Source organism: Cyprinodon variegatus, unplaced genomic scaffold, assembly GCF_000732505.1.
Source record: "Cyprinodon variegatus isolate N-32 unplaced genomic scaffold, C_variegatus-1.0 Scaffold119, whole genome shotgun sequence".
Classification (NCBI taxonomy): domain Eukaryota; kingdom Metazoa; phylum Chordata; class Actinopteri; order Cyprinodontiformes; family Cyprinodontidae; genus Cyprinodon; species Cyprinodon variegatus.
In genome coordinates, this window is record NW_015150572.1 from 1,445,162 (window position 1) to 1,469,128 (window position 23,967).

The 23,967-nt window shown below is 38.6% G+C and overlaps 2 protein-coding genes across 2 annotated transcripts in view; both read right to left on the bottom strand.

The window, feature by feature from the left end:
• LOC107085232 (serine/threonine-protein kinase D3-like) overlaps nt 1-11,508 on the bottom strand; it is a 19,926-nt gene extending 8,418 nt beyond the window's left edge. The window contains exons 1-4 of the mRNA XM_015375450.1: nt 11,398-11,508; nt 8,917-9,074; nt 4,632-4,770; nt 2,168-2,299 (exon numbers count right to left, since the gene is read on the bottom strand). Coding sequence (XP_015230936.1) covers nt 2,168-2,299; nt 4,632-4,770; nt 8,917-9,074; nt 11,398-11,419 — 451 coding nt within the window. The 5' untranslated portion in view covers nt 11,420-11,508. The remainder of the gene's footprint in view (nt 1-2,167; nt 2,300-4,631; nt 4,771-8,916; nt 9,075-11,397) is intronic.
• Nucleotides 11,509-14,194: 2,686 nt separating this feature from the next.
• Nucleotides 14,195-21,935, bottom strand: LOC107085233 (kinesin light chain 2-like; the record flags this gene model as incomplete). Its single annotated transcript, XM_015375451.1, has 11 exons — nt 14,195-14,303; nt 16,025-16,082; nt 18,052-18,176; nt 18,281-18,421; nt 18,691-18,799; nt 19,391-19,458; nt 19,619-19,668; nt 20,897-20,996; nt 21,117-21,290; nt 21,408-21,597; nt 21,682-21,935. Coding segments are annotated over 11 exons (1,353 nt in total), but the record flags the coding sequence as incomplete, so codon positions are not given.
• Nucleotides 21,936-23,967: the final 2,032 nt, after the last annotated feature.

Consider the following 23,967-nt stretch of genomic DNA (forward strand, 5'->3'; position numbering starts at 1 on the left):
AACCTTTATTCTCATCTTTTTTTTATCATTTTAATTTTTATTTGCAGCACTTTGAAACACTCATGTAAAATTTACTACAACTAATGTTAAGGCTATGCAACATCGATTGAAAATTATATTTTGGTATTTCAAAAATTCAGCGAAGAAATTAGTACAGTATGTTTTTATTCTCATAAGATAATTATTGAAAAATAAACCCACTTTTAAATAAACATTTTATACTAAATGTCATACAGGGACTTGTTTCTTTGACAGACAGCAGTAGATAAAGCTAAAAATAACCTTATTGCATACATAAAAGTATAATTATAATGCTAAGCAGACCACCTCCATATAAACCATATAATCTTTTCTTATCTTTTGAAAAAATTCTCAGTAACTTTAGAAATAAACTTAGACCAATTTTTTATTCCCACCAGGGGCAATTCGTTTGAATTCGCAGCTCGGAAGAAAAACAGACCAAATAAAAACAAAACAGGGTCCTTGGTGATCAAAAATAATAATAATAATAAAAACAAAATAGTAAAAAAAAAAAAAAGAATAAGAAAAAATAATAATAGCAGCTTAAAAACAGTCTCACTACAGAGTTTAGAAGTCAAATCGCTGTATAAACTATTCTGCATAAAATCTTGATATTTAGTCCAGCCCTAACTAATATTCATCATTATTTTTATTGTTATTGTTATTTTAATTATTATCATTCTTAACTTGATCTCAGTGCTTAAAAAGTCATATTTTCTTTACGGCCCTTCCAACACTTACTCATTTAAATACAGCAGAACGCACATGCAGTCTTTTTCAGATGACCGGCAGCAAACTCAATTTTATGCAAATGATTATTTTGACCCTATAAACATCAGGCCCTATATGTGGAATAAAACCATCCCCTTGATTTGATTGTTCTGCAACAAGAAACATGGTGGTGGCAGCATCATGTTGTTCATAGAGGATTGGTAAGTGAATGGAGCCAAATAATGGAAACAGTCAAACATCAATGATTCAGAAACTAAAGAATTGAGGCTGGAATACAGGATCTCCATCATCTTGCTGTATCACAAACAACCAATTTTGTGACTTTAAAGGTCAAAGCTGCAACTATTTTCATCAAATGATTAATTTTGTAGAAAAAAAAATATCTATATAGCTTCCGGAGTGGTGATGAAAACAGTTTCAATTTTACTGAAAGTGAAGGAAGGAAGGAAGCCATTTATGCTAAGAGAGAAAAACCAACCTTAAAGGGGGCAGACTCAGATTTCAGCTCTCAAAAACCTACAATGCAGCAATAGAGTAGATTCCTTCCTGCTATCATCTTAACCCCCATCGCCATGAAGGGGACAAACATTCTCGCGTGGTCAGCCAGGCCAACAATGCCCCTAATGACTCCCCGTTCAGAGGCATAGACCAGTATCGTGTATAGCAGGCTAACAAAAGATCTCAACGACTCCCCATTCCTAAAGGACGGACCTGTTCGTTTGGTTCAATTTGCATGTTTTCTAAGCCAAAACAAGGCTTTGTTTTTGGTCCATTCTATAAAGCTTGGAACTCAACGCTAATTCTGACATTTTGAAATGAAAAAGCTTCCTGGATAGTTTTTCTAACGTTTTTGGAATGATTATGTCCTGGATGACTGGGAACCTTAAAAAGCAATTTTACTGAAAAGAAAAAGTACATAAAAATTGTTTTATAAATTTTAACGAGTCCAAAATCTTTAAAAATTAACTTTTTATCACAACGTTAAAATTAAAATTAAAGGTTTTTGCACCAATAGAAATAGTAAGAAGGAGCTCTGGTGTTATCAGATCCTAGCAGCTCCATCATTGCACGTAGAAATAGTTTCTTCTCCATTTGACATTTTTCAGAAAAAAAAAAAGTGAAAAAAAAGAGGAAGCAAAAAACACTCAAAAGTCAATCAGAGGTTGCAAGCTTGCTTATGTACAGGTACATTAAATGTTAACATTGGTAGACCTAGCAACCAGCTGGCGAAGATTTGCAAAAAAGGTTGGAACGGAGCAAGCAGGTGCGCCATCTACTGGTCGTGAGGAGTTAGACATGTAACCATGTCTTTCAATGTGACGACATGAGGAAAAGTTCAAGAGGGTTGAACACTTCAACAAAGTGCAGTAGTTGTTTAAAATGAGCTCCGCAGAACGAGCGGCGGTGGCTTTACCTTCACATTTCAATCCCTGTCGCACGAGGCCCCACAGCATCTCCCCACAGTGGTGACAGAAGGTGGGGGTCCGGTACGACTGGACCACCAGGCAGTGAGGACGCATCCTCATCTCAGCCACAGAAGCCGATCCTGGTTTCAATACAAAACAGAAGACTTGCAGATAAAAGACATTTCTTCCTAAAATGACCTTCATCTTAAAATTACCTTAAAATAAACATCAAGTCTTAAATTCCCAGCCCCTTCCAGCATAACGCTTTAGAAAACAAGTCAGCATTAGCAAAGTATTTACAGTAAGTGCATTAAAATGCTTTTTTCCCCCCACCAGTGATTAAGCTCAAAGCTCAGCTCTTTAGTGTGGCAGAGTGTTGGTGTCCTTGTTATCTTTATGGATGTTTGTTTTGACTTAGAGGCTTAGCTGCGCCTCATGGTGGGATTTAGAGGCTTTGGAAAGGTTGTTAGTGTAAATACAGGAGCCTGGAGCTCACACATTAACTGTTTAACTGTGAATATTAAAATGTAGAAAGGTACCTTAAGTAACGGCAATGCATATTTATCCCTTTAAACCAGAACATTTGTTCCATAGTTCTATCGACAGTGGCTTTTAATTAGTTACACTTGCCTTTAACATGACAGATTTAACTTCTTTTCCCCTTAAAAATCAGAACCGTTTAAGGGAAATAAATCCAAATATAAGGAATAAATAATTATTCTACAATAATTTGATTGGATAAGCAAACTGACTCACTGATTTCAAACCTGTCATTATTCATACTGTATGTGACCCATGAGCAACTTCCTGAAAATTCCTTATTTTCCTTCATTAATTGTAGACTATTAACGGGTTACAATCACAGTAGCATCAGACATTATGCTAACATAGTGCAGAAAACTATAACATAACATTGAGTTTTGCTGCCTGTAAAGTATCTAAAAAGATGTTGATAAAAATTGTTAAAAGTGCTTAACACTTTGCAAACCATAAAACAGATTTACTCCCTTAAACAATAATGATTTTTCAGATAATAAACTATTTTAAACAACAGTATTAAACAGAAATACCTGTTTTAAAGGTAAATATTTATCAAGGTCTGACCTGAGGTATCAATAAAAAAACCTGAATAGATCTAATTTGACAGCATGAAGAATAAATCATCTCCATAAGGAAATAGAGCATATAATAATATTAAGAAACCAGATAAGAGGAAAAACTGAAATTATGCCTCCAGAACCAGTAGCATCAGAAGAAGGTACGTATTTAGATAAGCTCCCAGTAGGTTGATGGAACCTCTGAAGAGCTGCAAAAGTTTCCACTAGTTTACATTCTAGAATTATTTTATTGTGTTCTGCAATCTTCATATGTCTCATTTAAGTCCTTCAGACAAAGAAAAGATCAAATATTTCCAAAATCCTCACAAAGGAATATTGATCTGATAAAATCATCCTTAATTCTTGAGCCCTGGTTTTTATAATGAGGCATGGAAGTGGCAGCATGATGATGCGGGATTCTTCTTCTGATGGGGGAAAAGCTGGATGAGGTATTGAGTAATGAAGTGAACAAAAACCCTCAGGTTTCAGGTCAACCAGAATGCACTCATGATGTTTTAGTTGGAATACAAACAAACTAACTATGAGCTAATGCTATAAAGGTGATAAAACATACGTATTTAGTTATGTGACGTGTCATTATCTTTAAACACATAAATATCCATCATCACTATATTTTTATAGTTTAGTTAAATTTCTACAGTGAATCTCTAGACTTCATGCTTGTTAATCTGTGACCCAGATCGGAGTCACAACAACCCCAACTTTGGAAATCAATGTACTAGAAGACTGTAGATGAAAGTGGTTTCTTTTTTAGCTTCACAATGAGCTCAAGACAAAAGTTCTAATAGACGAAGGAGTAGTACTGAAACGATGGGTTGTTTTTTTTAGTTTTTACGGCACTAGTGACTCCTTTTTCTGAAAGTAGGCTGACAGGAAAGGGGGTATGACAGAGAGAGAGACATGCAAAGGACCACAGGCCAGATTCGAACCCGGTTCGACCACGTCAAGGACTAAGGCCTCTGTACATGGATCATGCGGGCTAATCACTGCTCCACCTGGATGTTTTAATGAGAACATAATACCCAGGTTACAGAGCTTAATCTGTCAGAGATTCTGTGAGGTCACCTTAATAAAGCTGGAATAATTCCTCCCAATCTGATGGATTGAGAAACTGTTTGGAAGCTGTAGATTGTAAATAAAAATCCTGATAAAAAGGACTCAGAGTTAAAATTATATTTAAACATAGAAGGTTTGTCTTTATTTACCCACGTTGTTCAATCTGTATGTATCTCTATGCCATCTTATACTAGTCATAAGACACACTCACGATGTAATCTTCCATCTTGATGTTATCGTAAACCCAAGAGCTATCTCTGCACCCATCTGATGTAATCTGAAAGATCTGATGTCTAACCTGCAACAATGATCTCGATGAGGTCTCCGTCCTGCAGCTCGTCCTCGTCTGTAAGCCGCTGCAGCAGCTGCTCAGAGGCGGGTCGATGTCTGAACAGCAGGATCTTCTCACCGGGGCCCACCACGCTGCAGTCTGGAGCCTGCAGACACGGAAGAATCCCACTGATGCATCCAGCAAACAGACTTTACATATATATATAGACACGCTGCTTTCATGCAGAATGTTGGTGTTTCTCCCTGAGATTAGAAGAAGCCACATTATGAATGGAAGATTTTACAGGAACTATTGCAGACCTGATCAAAGTAAATCAATCCTTTCTTGTAAAAGTGGCAAAAACAACTTGAAGTATCTTGATGCTGTCTAAAAGAAAAAAAAAAGGCCACATTGATTTATATTTTTGTATTGAGCATTGATTCTAATGGCGTGAACAGGCATTGATCGCTAATGCCAAGTTTGTTGTCTATAAATCTTCCCCTAAATTAGAAGCTCCCAAGCCTTTTAGCCTGTGACAACAACAACAACCCCCTGAAAAATACAGATAAATATATAGTTTATTAATTTCACTTTAAATTTATTCGCAAATATAAAGTGCAATAATTATTTAAATTTTCAAATAAATGAATTCTTTGAAAATGACATTTAATTATACAGTATAATTTATCATTTAAAATGTTTTTTTTATTATGAATTGGTTAATTTTTAGAAATTAATGGAATATTTAAGATTTAAATGATTTATTAGATAAATAAATAAACAAATAAATGTGGACTTATTGTATAGAACGTTCACATTTATCTGTCTTCTCATATGTTCCGGCCTCCTGTCTACCTCAGAGATCCTATAGTATTGATTGTGAAACCCGTCTTGTGACCCCTGAGAACCCATCTTGGTGTCTTAAGCCCCCCCAGGGATCCCGGGCCCCAGCTTTGAGAAACCTCCTAAAATATTATGACAACAGAAAGTCACAGATGAAATTGAAATAGTGCAAAAGTAGATAAAGTTTCAAAAACAATAAAAACCTTATTGTAAAGAAAAACGATGGAGGTCATTTTGGTGCCATAAATAAAGTATTCATAGCTCTCATAATAGAATTCTCCTGAATGTTGCATTTTTTGTCACAAAGATAACCTGATCAAACCAAAAGTAGCTTTTCTTAACCAATGATGCCATTTATTAAAGAAAGAGAGTGATCCAAAATAACCTGCCCTCTGTAAAACATAGAGAAACTTAAAAAGAACCTGTATGACAGCAGGAAGTAGGTCAAATTTCTAAAGAAATACCTTTAACAGAACCTATTAGACAGCCTGGAGCAGCATAAAAGTGATAATCATCTGAATAGCGTCACAAATTAAAAGTGAAAATGAAACAAAAAAAAACAGAACAAACCAAAAAAAGCAATCTAAAGTTTAGTGATATGTTACCCTACGAGTGACTCAATAAAGGTTTTAGCATGGCCTAGTCCAAGGATGGACTTTATTCAGATTGAGAGGCAGTGAGACGAACATAAACAAGCTACAGTCACCGGCCACTTTATTAGGTACACCTGTCCAACTGCTCGTTAACACTTAATTTCTAAGCAGCCAATCACATGGTGGCAACTCAGTGCATTTAGGCATGTAGACATGGTCAAGACAATCTCCTGCAGTTCAAACCGAGCATCAGTATGGGGAAGAAAGGTGATTTGAGTGACTTTGAACGTGGCATTATTGTTAGTGCCAGAAAGGCTGGTCTGAGTATTTCAGAAACTGCTGATCTACTGGGATTTTCACGCACAACCATCTCTAGGGTTTACAGAGAATGGTCCGAAGAAGAAAAAACATCCAGTGAGCGGCAGTTCTGTGGGCGGAAATGCCTTGTTGATGCCAGAGGTCAGAGGAGAATGGCCAGACTGGTTCGAGCTGATAGAAGGGCAACAGTGACTCAAATAACCACCCGTTACAACCAAGGTGGGCAGAAGAGCATCTGTGAACGCACAGTACGTCGAACTTTGAGGCAGATGGGCTACAGCAGCAGAAGACCACACCGGGTGCCACTCCTTTCAGCTAAGAACAGGAAACTGAGGCTACAAGCTCATCGAAATTGGACAATAGAAGATTGGAAAAACGTTGCCTGGTCTGATGAGTCTCGATTTCTGCTGCGACATTCGGATGGTAGGGTCAGAATTTGGCGTCTACAACATGAAAGCATGGATCCATCCTGCCTTGTATCAACGGTTCAGGCTGGTGGTGGTGTCATGGTGTGGGGAATATTTTCTTGGCACTCTTTGGGCCCCTTGGTACCAATTGAGCATCGTTGCAACGCCACAGACTACCTGAGTATTGTTGCTGACCATGTCCATCCCTTTATGACCACAATGTACCCAACTTCTGATGGCTACTTTCAGCAGGATAATGCGCCATGTCATAAAGCTGGAATCATCTCAGACTGGTTTCTTGAACATGACAATGAGTTCACTGTACTCAAATGGCCTCCACAGTCACCAGATCTCAATCCAATAGAGCATCTTTGGGATGTGATGGAACGGGAGATTCGCATCATGGATGTGCAGCCGACAAATCTGCGGCAACTGTGTGATGCCATCATGTCAATATGGACCAAACTCCCTGAGGAATGCTTCCAACACCTTGTTGAATCTACGCCACGAAGAATTGAGGCAGTTCTGAAAGAAAAAAGGGGGTCCAACCCGTTACTAGTATGGGGTACCTAATAAAGTGGCCGGTGAGTGTATATTCAGTAATTTAGTCATTCATGCACACACCGATGGTGGTAAAATACATTGCAGCCACAGCTGCCCTGTGGATCACTGACAGATGCGAGGCTGCTGTACACTGGTGCCACCAATCCCTCTGACCACCATCAGTAGCCAATGCAGGTGAATTTTCTCACCCAAAGACAAAATAACACTGGGGCTCAAACTGCCAAACCAGCCAATTGCAAGGCAAACTCCTGCAGCCGTTGCCACTGTCGCCTCACTGTCTGAGTAAAGGACTCAGGCTGTATCCAAACTGATCTAATCGTAGCCTTTTGTTGCTTCACCTTTCCTGAGGTCAAACGGAAAAACACCATCATAGGTAGAGAAAGGAAGTCCACACCGCTGTGGACATCACTATGCAACCAAACCACACATGGAAGATGTTACAGATGCTACAAAAAACAAACACAATTTGCAAAAATGTTGCCAACAGATGAAGTTTTACCTCATAAAACCCAAAATATATGAATATGTTTACATTAGCATGTGTCATTCAGAGTACAGGTAAAGAAACTGTTTTAATGGTCAACTCTGCTGTCTATTCGTCTGTCTTGCAAAGGATTGTGGGACAGCTTCTCAGTATCTGAGAGTGACCCTGCAAGCTTCCTGTGCTAAAGGAACTAAGCTAGGAAGCCTAAAGCCTCCTTTCCTTTTTTATTAAACACAAATAAGTAATTGAAGTTATTAGTTTCAGGGCCTAATAATTTATATATATATATGCCTTATTTATAGCTTTTCTAAATATTTAATGAAACAAAAACACCAGCTTTATCAAACTGATCTTAAAATTAGACAATTGGATTAACTAGTCTTTGTAAAATGCTGATTTCCAGGAAGGTCGATGCAAAACCAGAAGAGTAGCACCTTTAGTAACTCGTCTGCAAAGCATGACATTTACCTTCTTTCTTGCATAGCCTGCTGACCCAATGCCCGGAAACTCAGGTTTATTTCTGTGTTTGAGAGGAGGCACACAACCTACCCTATGTGTGTGTGTGTTAGAGAGTGTTTGACAGAGGGGAAAGGCTGTGGTTGGAAAGTTTTCTGCACTCTCAGAGACCACACAGATACTGAGGCTGCATGAAGGCCAGAGCCAATACAACACCTGCAGCAGCTCGGTCTAAGCCACAGCTGATGCGCTGTACTACTTCTGAAGATCACAGAAATGCTTCAAAAGGACTGAAGCTGTTTGCGTTTTAATCGAGAAGAGACATAAATCCGGGACAAACATTAAAACAGCCGCAGATTAGGCTGCAGAGCAACAGAAGCTGTCAAAATGGACGGCATACTTTGCATTAACCGACATGAGCTGGTCTTTAAGAGTCCACTTCCTGTCTGCGTGCTCAAAAAAAAAACAAAATTTTTTGTTCTTCAAGTGGGTCTGTGTTAATGTTTACAGCAGATTCATTTATACATTTGTTACATTAGATATATAATTAAGGTTTTTTTCACATTAAATTGTATAAATCTTAACCAAAATGCTAAATTGTGCACCATCCAAAAACTGAGCTGCAGAATCGAGGCACTGCTCCTCACCTTCCTCTCTATGACCTCGGCCGCCAGCCTGCGAGCGTGGCGGTAGCTCAGGTTTCCGGGCGGGACTCGAACCATGTCCCTGAACAGCCCCAGTTGGAACTGGACCACAGCCGACGAGGTGATGCGCGGGGCTGTCTCTGCAGACATGGACGCACGTTCTGCTGGAAAACATGGAGGAATGAGCTGATTCTAAAAATAAAAGTATCATAAAAATGATTACATTTGAAAAATTAGCCTTCAATTAATAACATAATTACAAGTTTAAATATTTATTTGATGCTGTTTCTAAATAGAAAATTCTTTAAATTTAACCAAAACAGAGTGATAGGAGATCTTTAAGAGATCTTAATCCCAACTTATTGCACATCGGTGTAAGAAAGACAGATGTAACACCTATATGTCACAAAACCACTGCGTTGAGGGTCTCTGAAGGGTGCAAGCCACAAAAAGTTACTGTCGAACAAGTTTTCTCAATAATGAGAACATGGTGCTCTATCCATTCACAGCAGGAAAGTTTAGTAGTTTAGTGCTTCTTTCTGTATCTCTGCTTCTGTCTCCCTGAACCCCAGTTGGCCTCGGTAGATGGCTGCCCACACCGAGTCTGGTTGGAGGTTTCTTCCTGTTAAAAGGTAGTTTTTCTCTCCACAGTCGCTACATACATGCTTGGTGTGAGGGATTGCAGAGAGTCAATGAGTGGATGCAATCAGCTGGTTTTCATCAGATAGAAAACTTTGAACCAATCTGCCTGTATGATCTGTTTTAATCGCCTCTGTAAAATACTTTGAGATGAAATTAGTTGTGAATTAGCGCTATATAAATAAAATGAATAGAAAAGTAGAGAAAGGCCAAAGCAACAGGAATGACTGCAGATTATGTAGAAGTGTGGAGGAGATTCACAAAGTGTGGAATGAGGCTGTAGTTAGAGTTCCAAAGGCCAACACACATAAGAATATCCAGCAATCTATCTAAATCACTTTAATAAGCTTCTCCTAAAACACAAAGTCTTAACTGTGCTATATATATTGGACTATATATATTGATGAAAAACTTTTTTGTTGTCTAGTAATTGACATTTTTTCCTTCTACTCAATTTTCCATTGATATCCTGGAAGAAAACAATCTGTGAGCGGCCGGCTTGTTCAGCAATGATCTTCAGTGGCTTAACCTTTAGATGGAGGATTTCAGTAACCTTTTTCTGGACCCTATCATGGACATAAGAGTTTGTGTTTTCATTAGCTGTCCAGCATTATGAAAACTTTTAGAAATGAATATAATAAATGCAAAACATCTGGAAAGGGTTCCGTCCGCAGCAGTTTTTCCACATTTAGTTATCTTACAGCCTTATTCCCAATGGTATTCAATAATCTCTTGTCAAATATTGCATGCAGAGCTCCTCTTTATGATAATGGGTTTTTTTTCTATTCATAATCTTGCAAAAGTTATTAAGCATAGAAAAAATAATGAAAATTAATGAAATATTGATAGCCTTTGCCATGAAGCTCCAAAGTGAAATCCCAGAGTTCCTCTATGGAGAGAGAAGATTGTTCCAGAAGGAAAGCAATACATCAGTCAGGTATGGCAGACTGTGAGGAACCTGTAGAACTCTCATAATATGAACAATCTTCTCTGATCTAATGAGACAAATATCAAACCCTTTAATATGAATACCAGGTTTTATCTTTGAAGAAAACCAGGGGATTTGGTGTCCCTACAGCGAAGCATGGTGGTGGCAGTATCATGAAATTATCCGATTATCCCCAGAGAGAAATCCTGGATGGTAATCTACTCAAGAGGAGAGACCTTAGAACCACTCAGACCTTTCAGCTGGTCACAGACGTCTCCCATCCAGCCTGATGGAGCTTGATATGCTCAGAATGAAGGAAACGGCCTAAAGGTGATAAACTTAGGCTGTAATCGCTGTGAATCTATAAAGCATTAAGCAAAGATTTTGAATACTGATGTAAAAGTGTGTTCTTAGTTTTCTGTCAGTTATTAATTTCTGCACTGTTATAACAATAGATTGTCTGTAAAGCGACTGATTCAATAAACTTTGGAATAAAATGAGTAAATGTGGGAAAAAACAGCAGTGCTGGGATACTTTTTGGATGCTCTGCATCACTTTATGTGTCATTTGTATCATGTTGTGTAGATTTTAAATTGAGTTAGTGAAGCTTTTAAACAGTGCTCCAATTAATTGAGAACTGCTTGTCAGATAGAGTAAGAGTAAAATCATGAATCTGCAGCTTCTGTTTGAATCAAGAACGAAGTTTCAGAATATCTAAATTTGGCATCACAGCATAGATCCTAAATAGCAAGTGACGTTTCGAGCATCTCTCTTCCCTTTATCTACTTCTGCTAGTACGATAAATTACACTGAATGGTGAAAGGATGAAACATTGAGGTTAACTACTGCTCTCTCTTCAGGATCCATTAAATCAAAATAAAAACACATTCAAAGCCTCTCTGGGTAAACGCTCTTACTTTCTGGACCTGCTTCATTCATGCTCCAGAGTTCGACATCTGGACGAGGCAGCGGATCAGTCAGTCCGTCATCGTGGCGCTGATTCTGTGAAGAGCCAGTGGGTCTGGTTTCCTCTGTGTGGGGCTCGTCTGTCAATGAGACAGGAAGTAGCTGAGAACCCCCCCCCCCGCCCTGTGAAGGATGCATCAGTGCACCACTGGGTTAACACCTCCAGCCCAAGCTGCAAAACTAGAACACAAACACATGCTTTGAACTGGTTTCATACACAAAAAAAAAAAAAAAAGGAGGCGGAGGATCATAATCTAAAAGTGAAACATGTCTTTATTGAACATTTCCATAAAACAGATTTACAGGAGCATCTTAAAAGCTACAATTCCATCCAAGGAGACGAGACAAGCATCTTTGAAGCTTTGCATCGAAACCCCTCAGCAGCAGATAAAGATCAATATTTAAAACCTGCTGCAGCTTCGGTTCTCTATCATCACACCAAATATTCTACACTGGTTGATATATATGAGGCCTCTGCAGAGGAGCATGTGACTAATGCCTGGGGTGATAAACAAGACCTGCTATGTCTATTATTGGCTGCTTTTCTTTTTAGTCCAAAAACCTCCCAAAAATCACTTTTATTCACTTCCTGAATTCTTCCGTTTTCTTATATCAAACTAAAGCCGCCCAAACATTCAGAAGCTGATAGGATATGTCAGAAATACAAATGATATCCCACCACATGTACATTCTTCTTTGGTGGATGTTTCTTTTGTTTTTCTGATCTAGTGTAGTTGAACAATCAAAGTGGAAGGCATCAAAACAACATTCAGATAAGCAGTAAAGTGTACCTTCAAAATAAAAGCTTACAGCCGTAACATGAAGACAAAATATATGAAGTAAATTGACAGAGGAGGGATTATTTTCTCTTAGAGGAGAAAACGATGTCACTTTGGGTTGTTTACTGTAAAATTATACAGAAAAATAAAGATACAGATGTGGAAATATTTGTTTAAAACCCTGTTTAAAATTCCACAAAAAAAGAAAATATTGCAACAGTGTCTAACAAAAATAAATAGAGGCACAATTATCAGCAGAATATACAACTCCCTTTTAAATGTATGCAACAAGATTTTTATACCAATTATATATATATATAATGATATATTTTTTACAGTTTTAGGTTGACCTGAGTTATTAGGAACAATTGATTGATGATCAATAACTTAATAACTTCAATAATAGCAGCAAAGAATGGCATCTGGAGACACCAGCTATATGCCTGCTGGATGTTTGAAAAAGAAAACGGGAAAAAAAAATAATAATTTCTGTCCTAGGTATGGAAAAATGCAAACTACGCACTTTGCTTAGATGAAAACAACAGCAATGCAGAAAAGTTTCTCTCACAATAACCACTGGTATGTATGGTAGAATATCTGTGATGCTGTGGGCTAGTTTTATTTCAAACTTTTCCAAATAGTGTGAGATTTTCACTCAAAATCGGATGGAATCTGACAGAAAAATTAAAAAGGAATGAAATTTTGACCAAAAAAAAAAAAAACACAAAACAGTTCAAACCAGCATTAGCAGGGAGGCTAATAATTGTGCCACTAGTGTTTTTTGTTCAAAACAATCATTTCTGAACGTATTACGTAATTATTTACCAGCTGATTCAATTTACTGACATTCAAGGTTTGCTAAAGTTCTTCAGGGTAAGATGAAGCGACAGCAGTGAAAGATTTTTACAGATCTCCACTAGTGGAGGACGAAGTATCAGTTTCTATAAATGATTAGATTGACTGTACAGATACTGCAGCTGATGCACCGCTTTAAACAAGTCCTATACGAAGGTTTAAAGACCGAATACAGATCTGATGAGCTTGAATTAAAATAACAGTTGTTGTAATACATTGTTCTTTAAATTAAATAAATCAACCATAGTCCTCATGAATTAAACCACAAATTAACAAAAAAAACACTTAAAAGAAAAAGAAAAACAGCATTTAACTCACAGCTACTGTCATCTTATATATTTCAAACATTCAAGAGTATATTTCCAGTTTGGACTCACTTCAGTGATCAAGATTTTAAATTCATCAGCATTTTTTTAAGTGTTAAACAACAGGATCAACCAAAAATCACATTTTAATAAATTCCTTTAATTTCCCACATATTCTCCAGCTAATCCTAGTCCCCTTCTATCAGATAGCTCCAGTTTAGCCCCCATCTAAAGTGTAAACAAAAAAAGTCAAATCAAGCTACACACACACAAATGACAAATAATTTAGTGTTTATATACATAAAAATAAAAAAACAAAGGCCAACGTTTTGAGGTTGAAATGGTTAGAGCTCATGTTTCCCTAAAAGTCCTAGAAGGTCGATTGTGATGGGACGGTACCGTCGTCAGCGGTTACGCCGTGCTACGTGAGGAATATACAAAGTGCAATGCATCTCTCTGACCTGAAACTGGCTACACAGACTTTACCTGCAAGGAAAAAAAAGAAAATATTTAAAAAACAAAAGTGTGGTGTTCTTCAAAGGAGAGTGGAGACAGAGCGAACAGGATGAGACTGAACTGCTACGGGTTTAAAACACGAGGCGTTCAGGTGCAGACGTTGTTCTCTCTGGTTCAGCAGCATGCTCCTAAATGTGGACGAAACTATTCAGTATTCTGGTCGACGGCGGCGGATTGTACAGCGGTAGCAGCGGTAGTGACATCAAGTTTTTTGTATTCTTTTAAGTGTTCCTTAAAATAGAATAAAATCAAATGAGGCTGCTGCTCAAACCGAGGTAAGCAGACCCTTTCTCTCTGTCCCACCTCTAGGCTGCGTGTCTAACCAATCAGGGAGTTGCGTCTGGTTAGGTCCACGTTGCTGGCGCTTAGCCCCCTGCTGTCTGAGAGGCCGGAGTTGGCATCCTGGATTTAAAAAGAGAAAAAAGTGATTTCTGTTATCCTGCATGTTGACCGAGACGAGAGGAGAAAAGAGGGAGGAGGGATCCTGGGTAACAGCAGCCAATCAAAACCTATTTTTAGCACCCTGTTTAGACAGATTACCTCAGTTTGCATCCATCTACTCTTAAAGAAAAACAGTAAAACCTCCAGGATTCAGAGGAAATATGTTTTAAAGCATCTTACTTTCACTCCTCTTCCTGTAGTTTATTTAGAAACGCCCCGTCATGGGGTTAAAGGTCAACAATCTGCTTCCAGATCCTCTACCACTGAGCCGCTCGCTCTCACCATCAATCCTTTAAAGGGGAAGTTTTTTTTTACATTGGCCCCTTGATTTTACATTATTACATCATGTTCTATTCACCCATATGAGTTTTGTGTCATTTGGAGCTGTTCTGAAAATATTCCATTAGGTTATATTCAGGTAACGTCTTCCTATGGGCAACGACTTGAAGGCACAAACTAAACTGTTCATAATTTATCATTTATGGTACGCCAACATTCATAACATGTAGGCAAATCACTGTCCCCCAGACATCCACGGTTATATCTTTTTTAAAAAAAAGCGGCGCGTGTATGACGTCATCCGTGCGCCGCTACCATTCCTTCATCCTGTCCACTGAACTGCTGCTAGTTTTACTCATATGCCTCTAGTGCTACTACCACAGAGGATCTCGCTCTCCAAATGGAATTGAACGATTCAGATTAGCTAGCCAAATAAATCGGGGTAGAGCGTCGCTGCCTGGTGTAATGAACATTGGTTAAATAAAGTTTTTTTTTTTGAAAAAAAAAAAAAAAACTCCAGTCGGACGTGCGGATGTCATACACACGCCACTCTGTTTTTAAAAGATATAAATATCAAAAATATAACCGCAGATGTCTGGGGGACAGTGAGTCGCCTACATGTTATGAATGCTGGCGTACCATAAAGAACAAATCATGAGCAGTTTAGTTTGTGCCTTTAACTCATTGCCCATAGGAAGACGTTACTTGGATATAACCAAACGGAATATCTTCAGTACAGCTCCAAATGACACACAACTCATTAGGGTGAGTAGAACATGATGTAATAACGTAAAATCAAGGAACCAATGTAAAAAAAAACAAAGTTCCCCTTTAATATCACAGGGTGGTTTTAATAAATCCTGCGTGAAAGGAAGCTGATCAGGACCAAAACATTACCGGTTCCTAAAAACACCTTTAATAATTAAATTTAATATTATAAATGTTTTCCCATGCTTTCATTTTCTTTCTCCATACCTTAAAAGTCCTTTATATAATTTTACCGTATTTTCCACACTATAAGGCGCACTTAAAAGCCTTCTTAAAGTGACAGTGCGCCTTATAATCCAGATCAATTTAGACAGGGATTGATTCTGGTTGCTTACTGAGCTCAAAGCGATTTGGTGTGGTACACGCCTTTCTGTCAAAATGTTTTAGTCTGACTTTGGTCAACTACAAAGACAAAACACTGCAGCTTCGTTCTTCACCAGATTATTACAGTGTGTTTTAGGACGCCACAATGGCACCTGGCAAATGGCGGCGCTTACTGCACAGACTTCAAACTCAAGTCTAAGCAGTAAAATATGGAAATAGAGAATTTAACATTAATGTAGTGCGCCTTATAGTACAGAAAATACGGTAGCCCTGCCCAGACTGTAGGAACCCTGGCAAAAAAACATCTTTACCTGTGTGGTTTCCTCGTTGCTCTTGTTCAGGAAGTTCAGGGAGCTCGCTCTTTTCATTCTGTGCAAAAAAAACAACAAAATAAAACAAAGTGTCACTGTGTGGAAAAAGAGAAACTTCTTTATGTGTAGGAGCTGAACACCAGTCACATCCAGAAATAACGACTCCAAATCCCAGCTCCAAACATACTGTACTAAACTAATGACCTTGTATCATAAAAATAATCCTCTCACACCATAGAGAGGCTTAGATAGAGCTCCAAACCAATGGCTCACCATCTTTGCTTGAATCCATGACTAATGTACTGAGTCTATCTGAGTCAAGCAGCTGCTGCTTTATAACTCCTCTCAGCCCTGATTAAACAGCAAACAGGCCAGCTTACATTAAAAAAACATGTAGTTAGTTTTTTTTCTCTTCTTGAAAACTTGCAGGATCCTGTTCCCATCACTGCAAAACACTGAAATCTCAATAAGTCATATTTTTCTTAAAATAACTAAATTTGTTCTTGAATTGAGGAGGTGAGACATTTTGCAAATGGAACGAAACTATTTAGATTTAAAATAAGAAAAAAAAACTATTGCATTGTCTTATTTCAAGTGCATATTATCTAATTATCTTACTTTTAGTGTAAAAATACTCATTACATTTGCAGATCATCTTATTAATCATATCAAATTAAGGATAAATACACTTAATTTCAGACATTTTTGCTCATGTGTAGGTCATTTTTGCAGTGTACATTCAGACAAGTTCAGTCTGCAGGCCCAAAACGATGCAGCAGGAGGTTCTGAAGGGAGAGACTTTAAAACGGAAACTAAAATCATTTTCTTACATCCATGAATAATAAAGCTCCATCTATCAGTAGAGCTCAGATTTATGTCTCCTGACAAAAAATACTGCTCAAAGAAATCTCAAGAGATAAATGAAATAATAAAAAGTGATTGTATCTATTTGCCCATGAACGATATAAAAACATTCTGTGCATAAAAAAAGTCTTCCAGCATAATTAGTTCATTCGTTCAATCAATTCGTAGGTTGATATTTTTGAAAGTGGAAAAAAAAAACGACACTTTTATTAATGCTGAGGAACAGGTTGATGTTTCAACAAATGATGATAAATGATCTAACTTGGCACTAGCTAGATTGATATGAGTTTGGTTCTATGTTATCGACCTGGGATGGCTGCTGGTCAGTCTGAAATGCTACGTTCACACCTAAAGGAGCAAAGGCAGCAGGAGCAGCTAGTTTACATGCAAAGTCAATGGTTGATGTGCATCAAGGCGCAGCAAACGCAGCTGCTGCTGGAGTTGGGAAAATTTAACTTTTGCTGCTCGAGGCGCCGCATCAACCAATCACAGAAGCTGATCTGGGAGCTGGCAGGGAGACAGACACAGCACTGCTGATGCAGATCGCTATGATCACTCCTCTGAAACAGTTTATTAATGCCTAAATTAACCTAAAATGCCGAAATCTGCCAGCAAAACATGTTCGCTTTTATTATCCTAGTGCCTGCAGTTTGGATTACGTACATTAAAAACGCCTTCTAGCCGAGAAGAGGTGGATCAACTCGCTGGTTGTTACAAGACGGACATATTAGTGAGTTTTCAAGATGGATTTATTGTGAGACTGAAAACTCAGATCTAGCAACAATCCAGCTTGCAGCAAAAGGTTGTAAATGATCACAACCAAAAAGAATTATTCAATAAAAGTATTTACTTATTTTAGACCACTGAATGGGTATTAATGATGTATTAACCATTTCTTTTACATGCGTGTGATTTTTCTAAAAACAAACATTCAAAAATTAGTTTTTTTACCCTGGGTTTCTGGGTACCTGATTATTTTTGTTTGTTTTTTTACCCTGAGTTTCGGAGTTCCTGATTGTTTATTTTGTTTTTTTACCCTGGGTTTCGGGGTTTCTGATTGTTTTTTTTTAATGTTTTTTTACCCTGGGTGTCGGGGTTTCTGATTGTTTTTTATGTTTTTTTTTACCCTGGGTTTCGGGGTTCCTGATTGTTTTTTTTTTTACCCTGGGTTTCGGGGTTCCTGAGGTCCGCTGCCCTGCAGCTTCTTCACCAGCATCTCACTGCTCCTCCTCAGAGCATCACGGATCTTTCCAAAGGAGCCGCTGCGACGCAGAGACCCGTTTCCTTCCTAAAAACAGAGCGAGGAAATTACCAATGAGGTACAAAAATAAAAAAAAAAGAAAAAGACCTCTCCATCGTCAGCATATGAACAGCAGGGAGCCAGGAAGTTACCCCGTTCCACTCGGCAGCGTCGTCGCCCTCGCCGTCTCCTCGTCCCCCTGGTCCGTCTCTGCTATGCCGCCTGTTGGCCCCTCCCCCTGGTCCGTCCTTCAGCAGCTCCACCACCTTACTCTGATTTATGGCATCAATTCCCTAAAAAAAAGATAAGGAGCGGATAATAGAAAACACAAAGAGCACAACACACACCCTGCAGACAATGTTGAACTGCTTTGGACCAGAGGGATTAAAACACAAAGCTGCTGCCTGATTATAAATCTTGGCTCATTTTAGGAGATTATAAATCTAAGCTAAAATGCCTTCTGAACTAATCAGGTGATGTAACTTTGGTGCAGAGCCCCCACAGCTAATCTAACAGCAGTAACTCACACAGCACCAGGGCTTTTTTTTAAAAAGTGTTGAACCTGTTTGCGTGACTTGCTGGCACACTCCTCAAGCGTCTCTGCTGCCTCCAGCTTCCCCTGGCGACGGTACAACGCTCCCAAGCTTTTCAGGGTCGTGTTCACAGTGGGACTAGATGGACCAAAAGGAGCAGAATCAGTCAGGATTGTGTCCTATAGAGCTTAAAGCCAATAAATTATCTGTGGTTCTGAAGAACCACAGAAATGGTCTAAAATTCAACCATTAATAATATGCCACTTTCAACTGATTAAAAAGAAGCAATGACTGTAAAATCAAAATTGAGATAAGTCAATTAAAAAAGTGGGTATGTTCTTGAATATAGGAGGTAAAAGAGACATTTTACCAATAGAACAAGAAAATTTACATTTACATTGTCTTATTTCAAGAGCATTTTATCTAAATATCTTAATATTAATATCTTGTTTCTCCTTAAATTGAGCAGTTAAATATGATTATCTGCAAATTAAATGAGTATCTTTGACCTTAAAATAGATAATTAGATATTATACACTTGAATAAAATATTAAGTTGTATTTTCTTATTCTAAAAGGTAAAGAATTTTATTCTATAGGCAAGTGATTGTATTTATCTGCTGAAATCAGGGAGAAATATACTTATTTTAAGGGAAATCGGCTTACTTAGATTTAAATATTTGCAGTGTTTACTGATTTTTCCTTCATGTACCAGAAACATGGAGATTACCTGTCCACCTTGCAGGCCTTGTACCAGCTGCCATATTCCACATACGGCCCAGAGTCCTTCTGTTTACTCTAATTCAGGCAGGAAGAGGCAGACAGAGAGGGATGAAAATTAGTTCAGTAGGTGTAAAACAAGAGCCTGGTAAGACTACAGGAAGTGAAAACGTCTCCATTGACCTTTTCAGTCCATTTGCTAATGTAGTGGCAGGTGAATAAAACTTTAATAACTGACCTTGCTCTCTTCCCTCTCCTCTGCATGCATCCAGATGGGCTTGTTATCATCTAGAAAATGAGACGGAAAATGAAATCATAAAACATTCCTGACCTTTCTGTTTGACTTTTAATAAATAATACTAATTATAACATCAAATATCTACAGAAGAGAATTAGGGCCACTGAAAAAATAAAAAAAGTTAACTGTTTTTTAAATTTTATTTTGTTTTAATATGGGAAAAAAAGTCAGAATTCTGACTTTTTCCCATATTAAACTGAAATAAAATTTAAAAATCATTTAACTTTTTTTTTTTTCCAGTGGCCCTAATCCTCTTCCGTACATATCTCTTGATACACATAACACAATAATAAAATACTGGTGAAAAGTATGAGAAATGTGGTTAAAATCCCCCGAAAAAAGATCTTCCAGACGAATATTGCGTGATTTCTTTGTTCTCTATCACGCCATTTAAAGTGACCCTCGGCTTGTAAACTGACTGCTGCTACAGGGGCTGTAAACAGGCATCTGTGAAGAATTGCACGTCAGATAACTTTCAATCGCTATCAGAGAGAGCCGAGGAAGGTCAGCTGTCATCAAATAGCAGACAAAGCAGCAGATTCTCAGTCATTGTCATTCCAAAAAAGTAAAAAAAAAGTCCACTGGACTTTGTTTCCAAGTTTGAAGACGTTTCCCTTCCCATCTATGAAGCTTTTTCAATTCAAAATGTCAGCAATAACATTGAGTTCGAAGTTTTACATAGTAGGACAGCTTCAACCATGGTTAACATCAGTCTGCTGCACATTCCCAACTGGTTGATCAGTCCAAAGTCCAGTCTCTGCTGGGATTTTTTTTTTTTTTTTTTTTTTTTTTTTTTTTACACACAGCAACTATAGCGGCTATCCTCTTCAATCCAGAAAAGTAGTGCAAAAGATGTCGGCTGACTCAGTATTCCTGCAACCATGCAGGATGCGCAGTTTTACTTGATTAAAGCTACCTGAACTGTTTCTGAACGATGTAGGAACAACGAATGACGGCAGACCTCCGTCTTTGTGCCTCTTCCTATCGACTTTTCACTCTCTAATCCTAGCAAAAAACAGACGCTCATCTGGGTCATAATAATTCCTTTTTTCCAATATTAACATGGTTTTCTTCCACACAGACTTTAAAAGCTGGGCGGTATCATCATCTGACCAGTAGAGGGCGATGCAGCAATGATTACAGGGTTGTGGCATAAAGAAAAACCCGGCGGACGCGGTTAGCTCCTGTCTGAGCCGCTCCACTGACGGCTTTACTCACTGTTGACAGATCCAAACTCCTTCTCATGAGCTCTGGTCAGGATCTCTTTGTACAGAGCCTCTGCATCTTTAAACTTGCCCTGCTTCAGGTAGCATGTGGCCTAAAAGAACAACAGCATAAATCAGAGTTTAAAGATATGACTTTTCACAAAAAGAAGTGCAATAAAGTGGGTCCAAATGTGACTAAGAGGTAGTAGAGAAAGCAGACGGTGGGTTCCCACCAGGTTATTTTTGGTCCTGGCTACACTGGGGTCATCGGCTCCCAGTTTGGACTCAAAGATCTCCAGGGCCCGTTTGTAGTAGTACTCCACCTCGTCGTACTTGGCCTGGTTCAGGCACAGCAGGGCCAGGTTGTTCAGCTGCTTGGCTACATCCGGATGAGATCTGCCCAGCACCTGAGGGCAGAAAGGAGACGGCCTCATGAGCGTTTGGGAGACGGATTTGCAAAAATGCTTTGCATTTGGCTTTTCATTCAAATGCGGTGGTTTCCGTTGGCGCTGGGGGCCTCTCACCTTCTCCCTGATCCCCAGGGCCCTCTTGCAGAGGGGCTCGGCCTCTTTGTATTTGCCCCTCTTGCCGAACAGCACAGCCAGGTTGTTGAGGGTTGCAGCCACAGCTGGGTGGTCCTTGCCCAGGGTTTTCTCTCTGATAGCTAGGGCGTCATTCAGAAGGTGAGTTGCTTCTTTATATTTGTTTTGGTCCCTGGAAACACAAAAAAGCCCCAGAGTAGTAAAAAAAAAAAAATCTTCATTAGTATTGACCGTGTTAGAGAAGACAGCGCCTCACCTGTACACCAAGGCCAGGATGTTGAGCATGGTGGCCACGTCGGGGTGGTCGTGTCCGGACGACTTCTCCAGATCCTCCAAGGCCTGCTTGCAGAGAGGCACGGCCACTTCGTACCGGCCCTGGGAGGCGTACTGGATCACCAGGTTGTGCAGCGTCCTGAGACGATTGGGGACCTCGTAGCCCCCCTGCTGGGCTGCTGCCTCCCCACTGGGCTGGGCTGAAACAGACCCATCACACAGAGTCACATCACTTCCCTATAGGCCCAGAAATCACAAGGCAATGAATAAAACAGGAAAGCCTGGTGTTGGTTTAGTTTTTAGTGATTCAATCTGTGTCTTCCAGTAGTTAAAACCCTTGTTAGACTGTCCTGTAGTTATAGGGTTAAAGTTCAGTATGAGTAATTAATGGTAAAATTTTCTGGTCTAAAAGAAACAGCTGGAGCAAAGGTGACACAAAAGAAAAGATGTTAAGTAAACTTTTTTTAGACGATTCTTAAAGCATTTCTTTGAAGACATAGAGTTTTTAAACATTTAGGGAATAAAATAAAATAGCTTAAATTTGCAAAAACCCTGAGCAATGTAAAGGAACATCTACTGGCATCAACTGAAACTCTTTTTAATCTGTTGCTCAATTTTACTGCCCGTCACACTTAAATAGGATCTCTGTTTACATATAAAGACTTAAAAAAAATAAAATCATAGTTTTCATGTCATTTCATTAAAAAGAAAATTTGCTTTTCTTAAAATAGAGCAATACAAAAGAAACATGAGGTGTTTAGTTTCAGTGGCTGCTTCATCTAAGGACCCGGGCTGCCTGGACTGGGTCCTTTGAGGTCCATGAAAATGAGGAGGCCGGAAGAGTTTTGGCTTTGGATTCAGACTGGTCCAGCCTTCTACGGCTTTCACCGCCCATACGCTCTGTCACCTAGCAACCATAACACTTGACGCCAAAAACAGGTAGTTCTGAGTGCTAATAATATTGTAGAGGAGCTTCAGCAGCAGTACTGATGTCTCAGATATCAGATTTATAGTCCCCAAACAGAGATATATTAGAATCTGTGCCTAAATATCAGCAGGAACAGATAAAACATTATCTGCCGCATATCCGACTCAATAAATATTTAAAACAACTATTTTCAATAATTTCAGAATGAACTACTCAAATACTTGGATTAATATAAAGTGCACTTACAATATTAACCACTGTTTGGCCTTTTTCCTCTGAGCACAGAGCAGCCTGCTTGCTTTGACTCGCAATGAACCATGGGATACCCACGGCTACTTAGGATACACCAGATCTGCCCTTCAAAACGGGCAAAATGAAGGCTGCATTTGTCGGCCGCATAACGAGGAGTCTTCCAATTAAAAGGCCTCGGTGCCACACTATGACCTAATCAGCAAACAAAGCTGGCCTTTGGAGGACGCAGCTGCTGAATTCGAACTCGGCAATGTTCCTTGTTGCTCAAAAGGAGCCAACCAATCAGCTTCTTCGACTGGCTGAGCCTTGGAAATCACAGTTTTTTGCTCTCTGACCTGTTTTAACCTTTGATTCATTAAAAAGCTGTTTTATTCACTTCCTGCTTTTCCAAATCACCTGTTTTTTTGTTTACATGAACATTTCTTTTTAAATAAAACCATTAACATGTTCACCAAAATATTACTGGACTTTACTGATTTGTATGTATAGTTATGGGTCAGACCTTTAGGTTAAATGTTAACACCTTTTTAGGATTGCTATGGATAAGATTTAAAACCTATGCAAATTATGAAATAAAATGTTTATAAGGGATTAGTTTTTCTAAATACCTCACCCGTAACTCATGAAATTAAATACGACATCCTATATTTTTATTGATTTGCTGCAGTAGTGTAAAAGATGAACTAGTGGTTCTTAGTCCTCTTCCTGCTCGGCACGCCTCATTTCAATGATTACATCACTTCCTGCATGTTATCAAGAGCTGCAAAAACCTCAAGTCAGGCGCTCAATAGCAAGGAAACACCCATATACCGCTTTAACAAAACTATTTTAACAAAATATGAAATGAAAACCTACAAAGGAAGGTAAATTTGAGATGTAACTAAATGCACTGCAAGAAAAATATTAACTAAGTTAGTCAATTTTGTCTTAAAATAAGTGTTTTTTTTAAATGAGGTAAGTGAGACACTTTGCTAAAGGAAGAAGACGTTGAAATAAAAAAAAAACTTATTTTAAATGCATATCTGAATCTGAATTTAAGGGCAAAAATATTAGCAGATCATCTTGTTAAACAGTAAATACACTTATTTA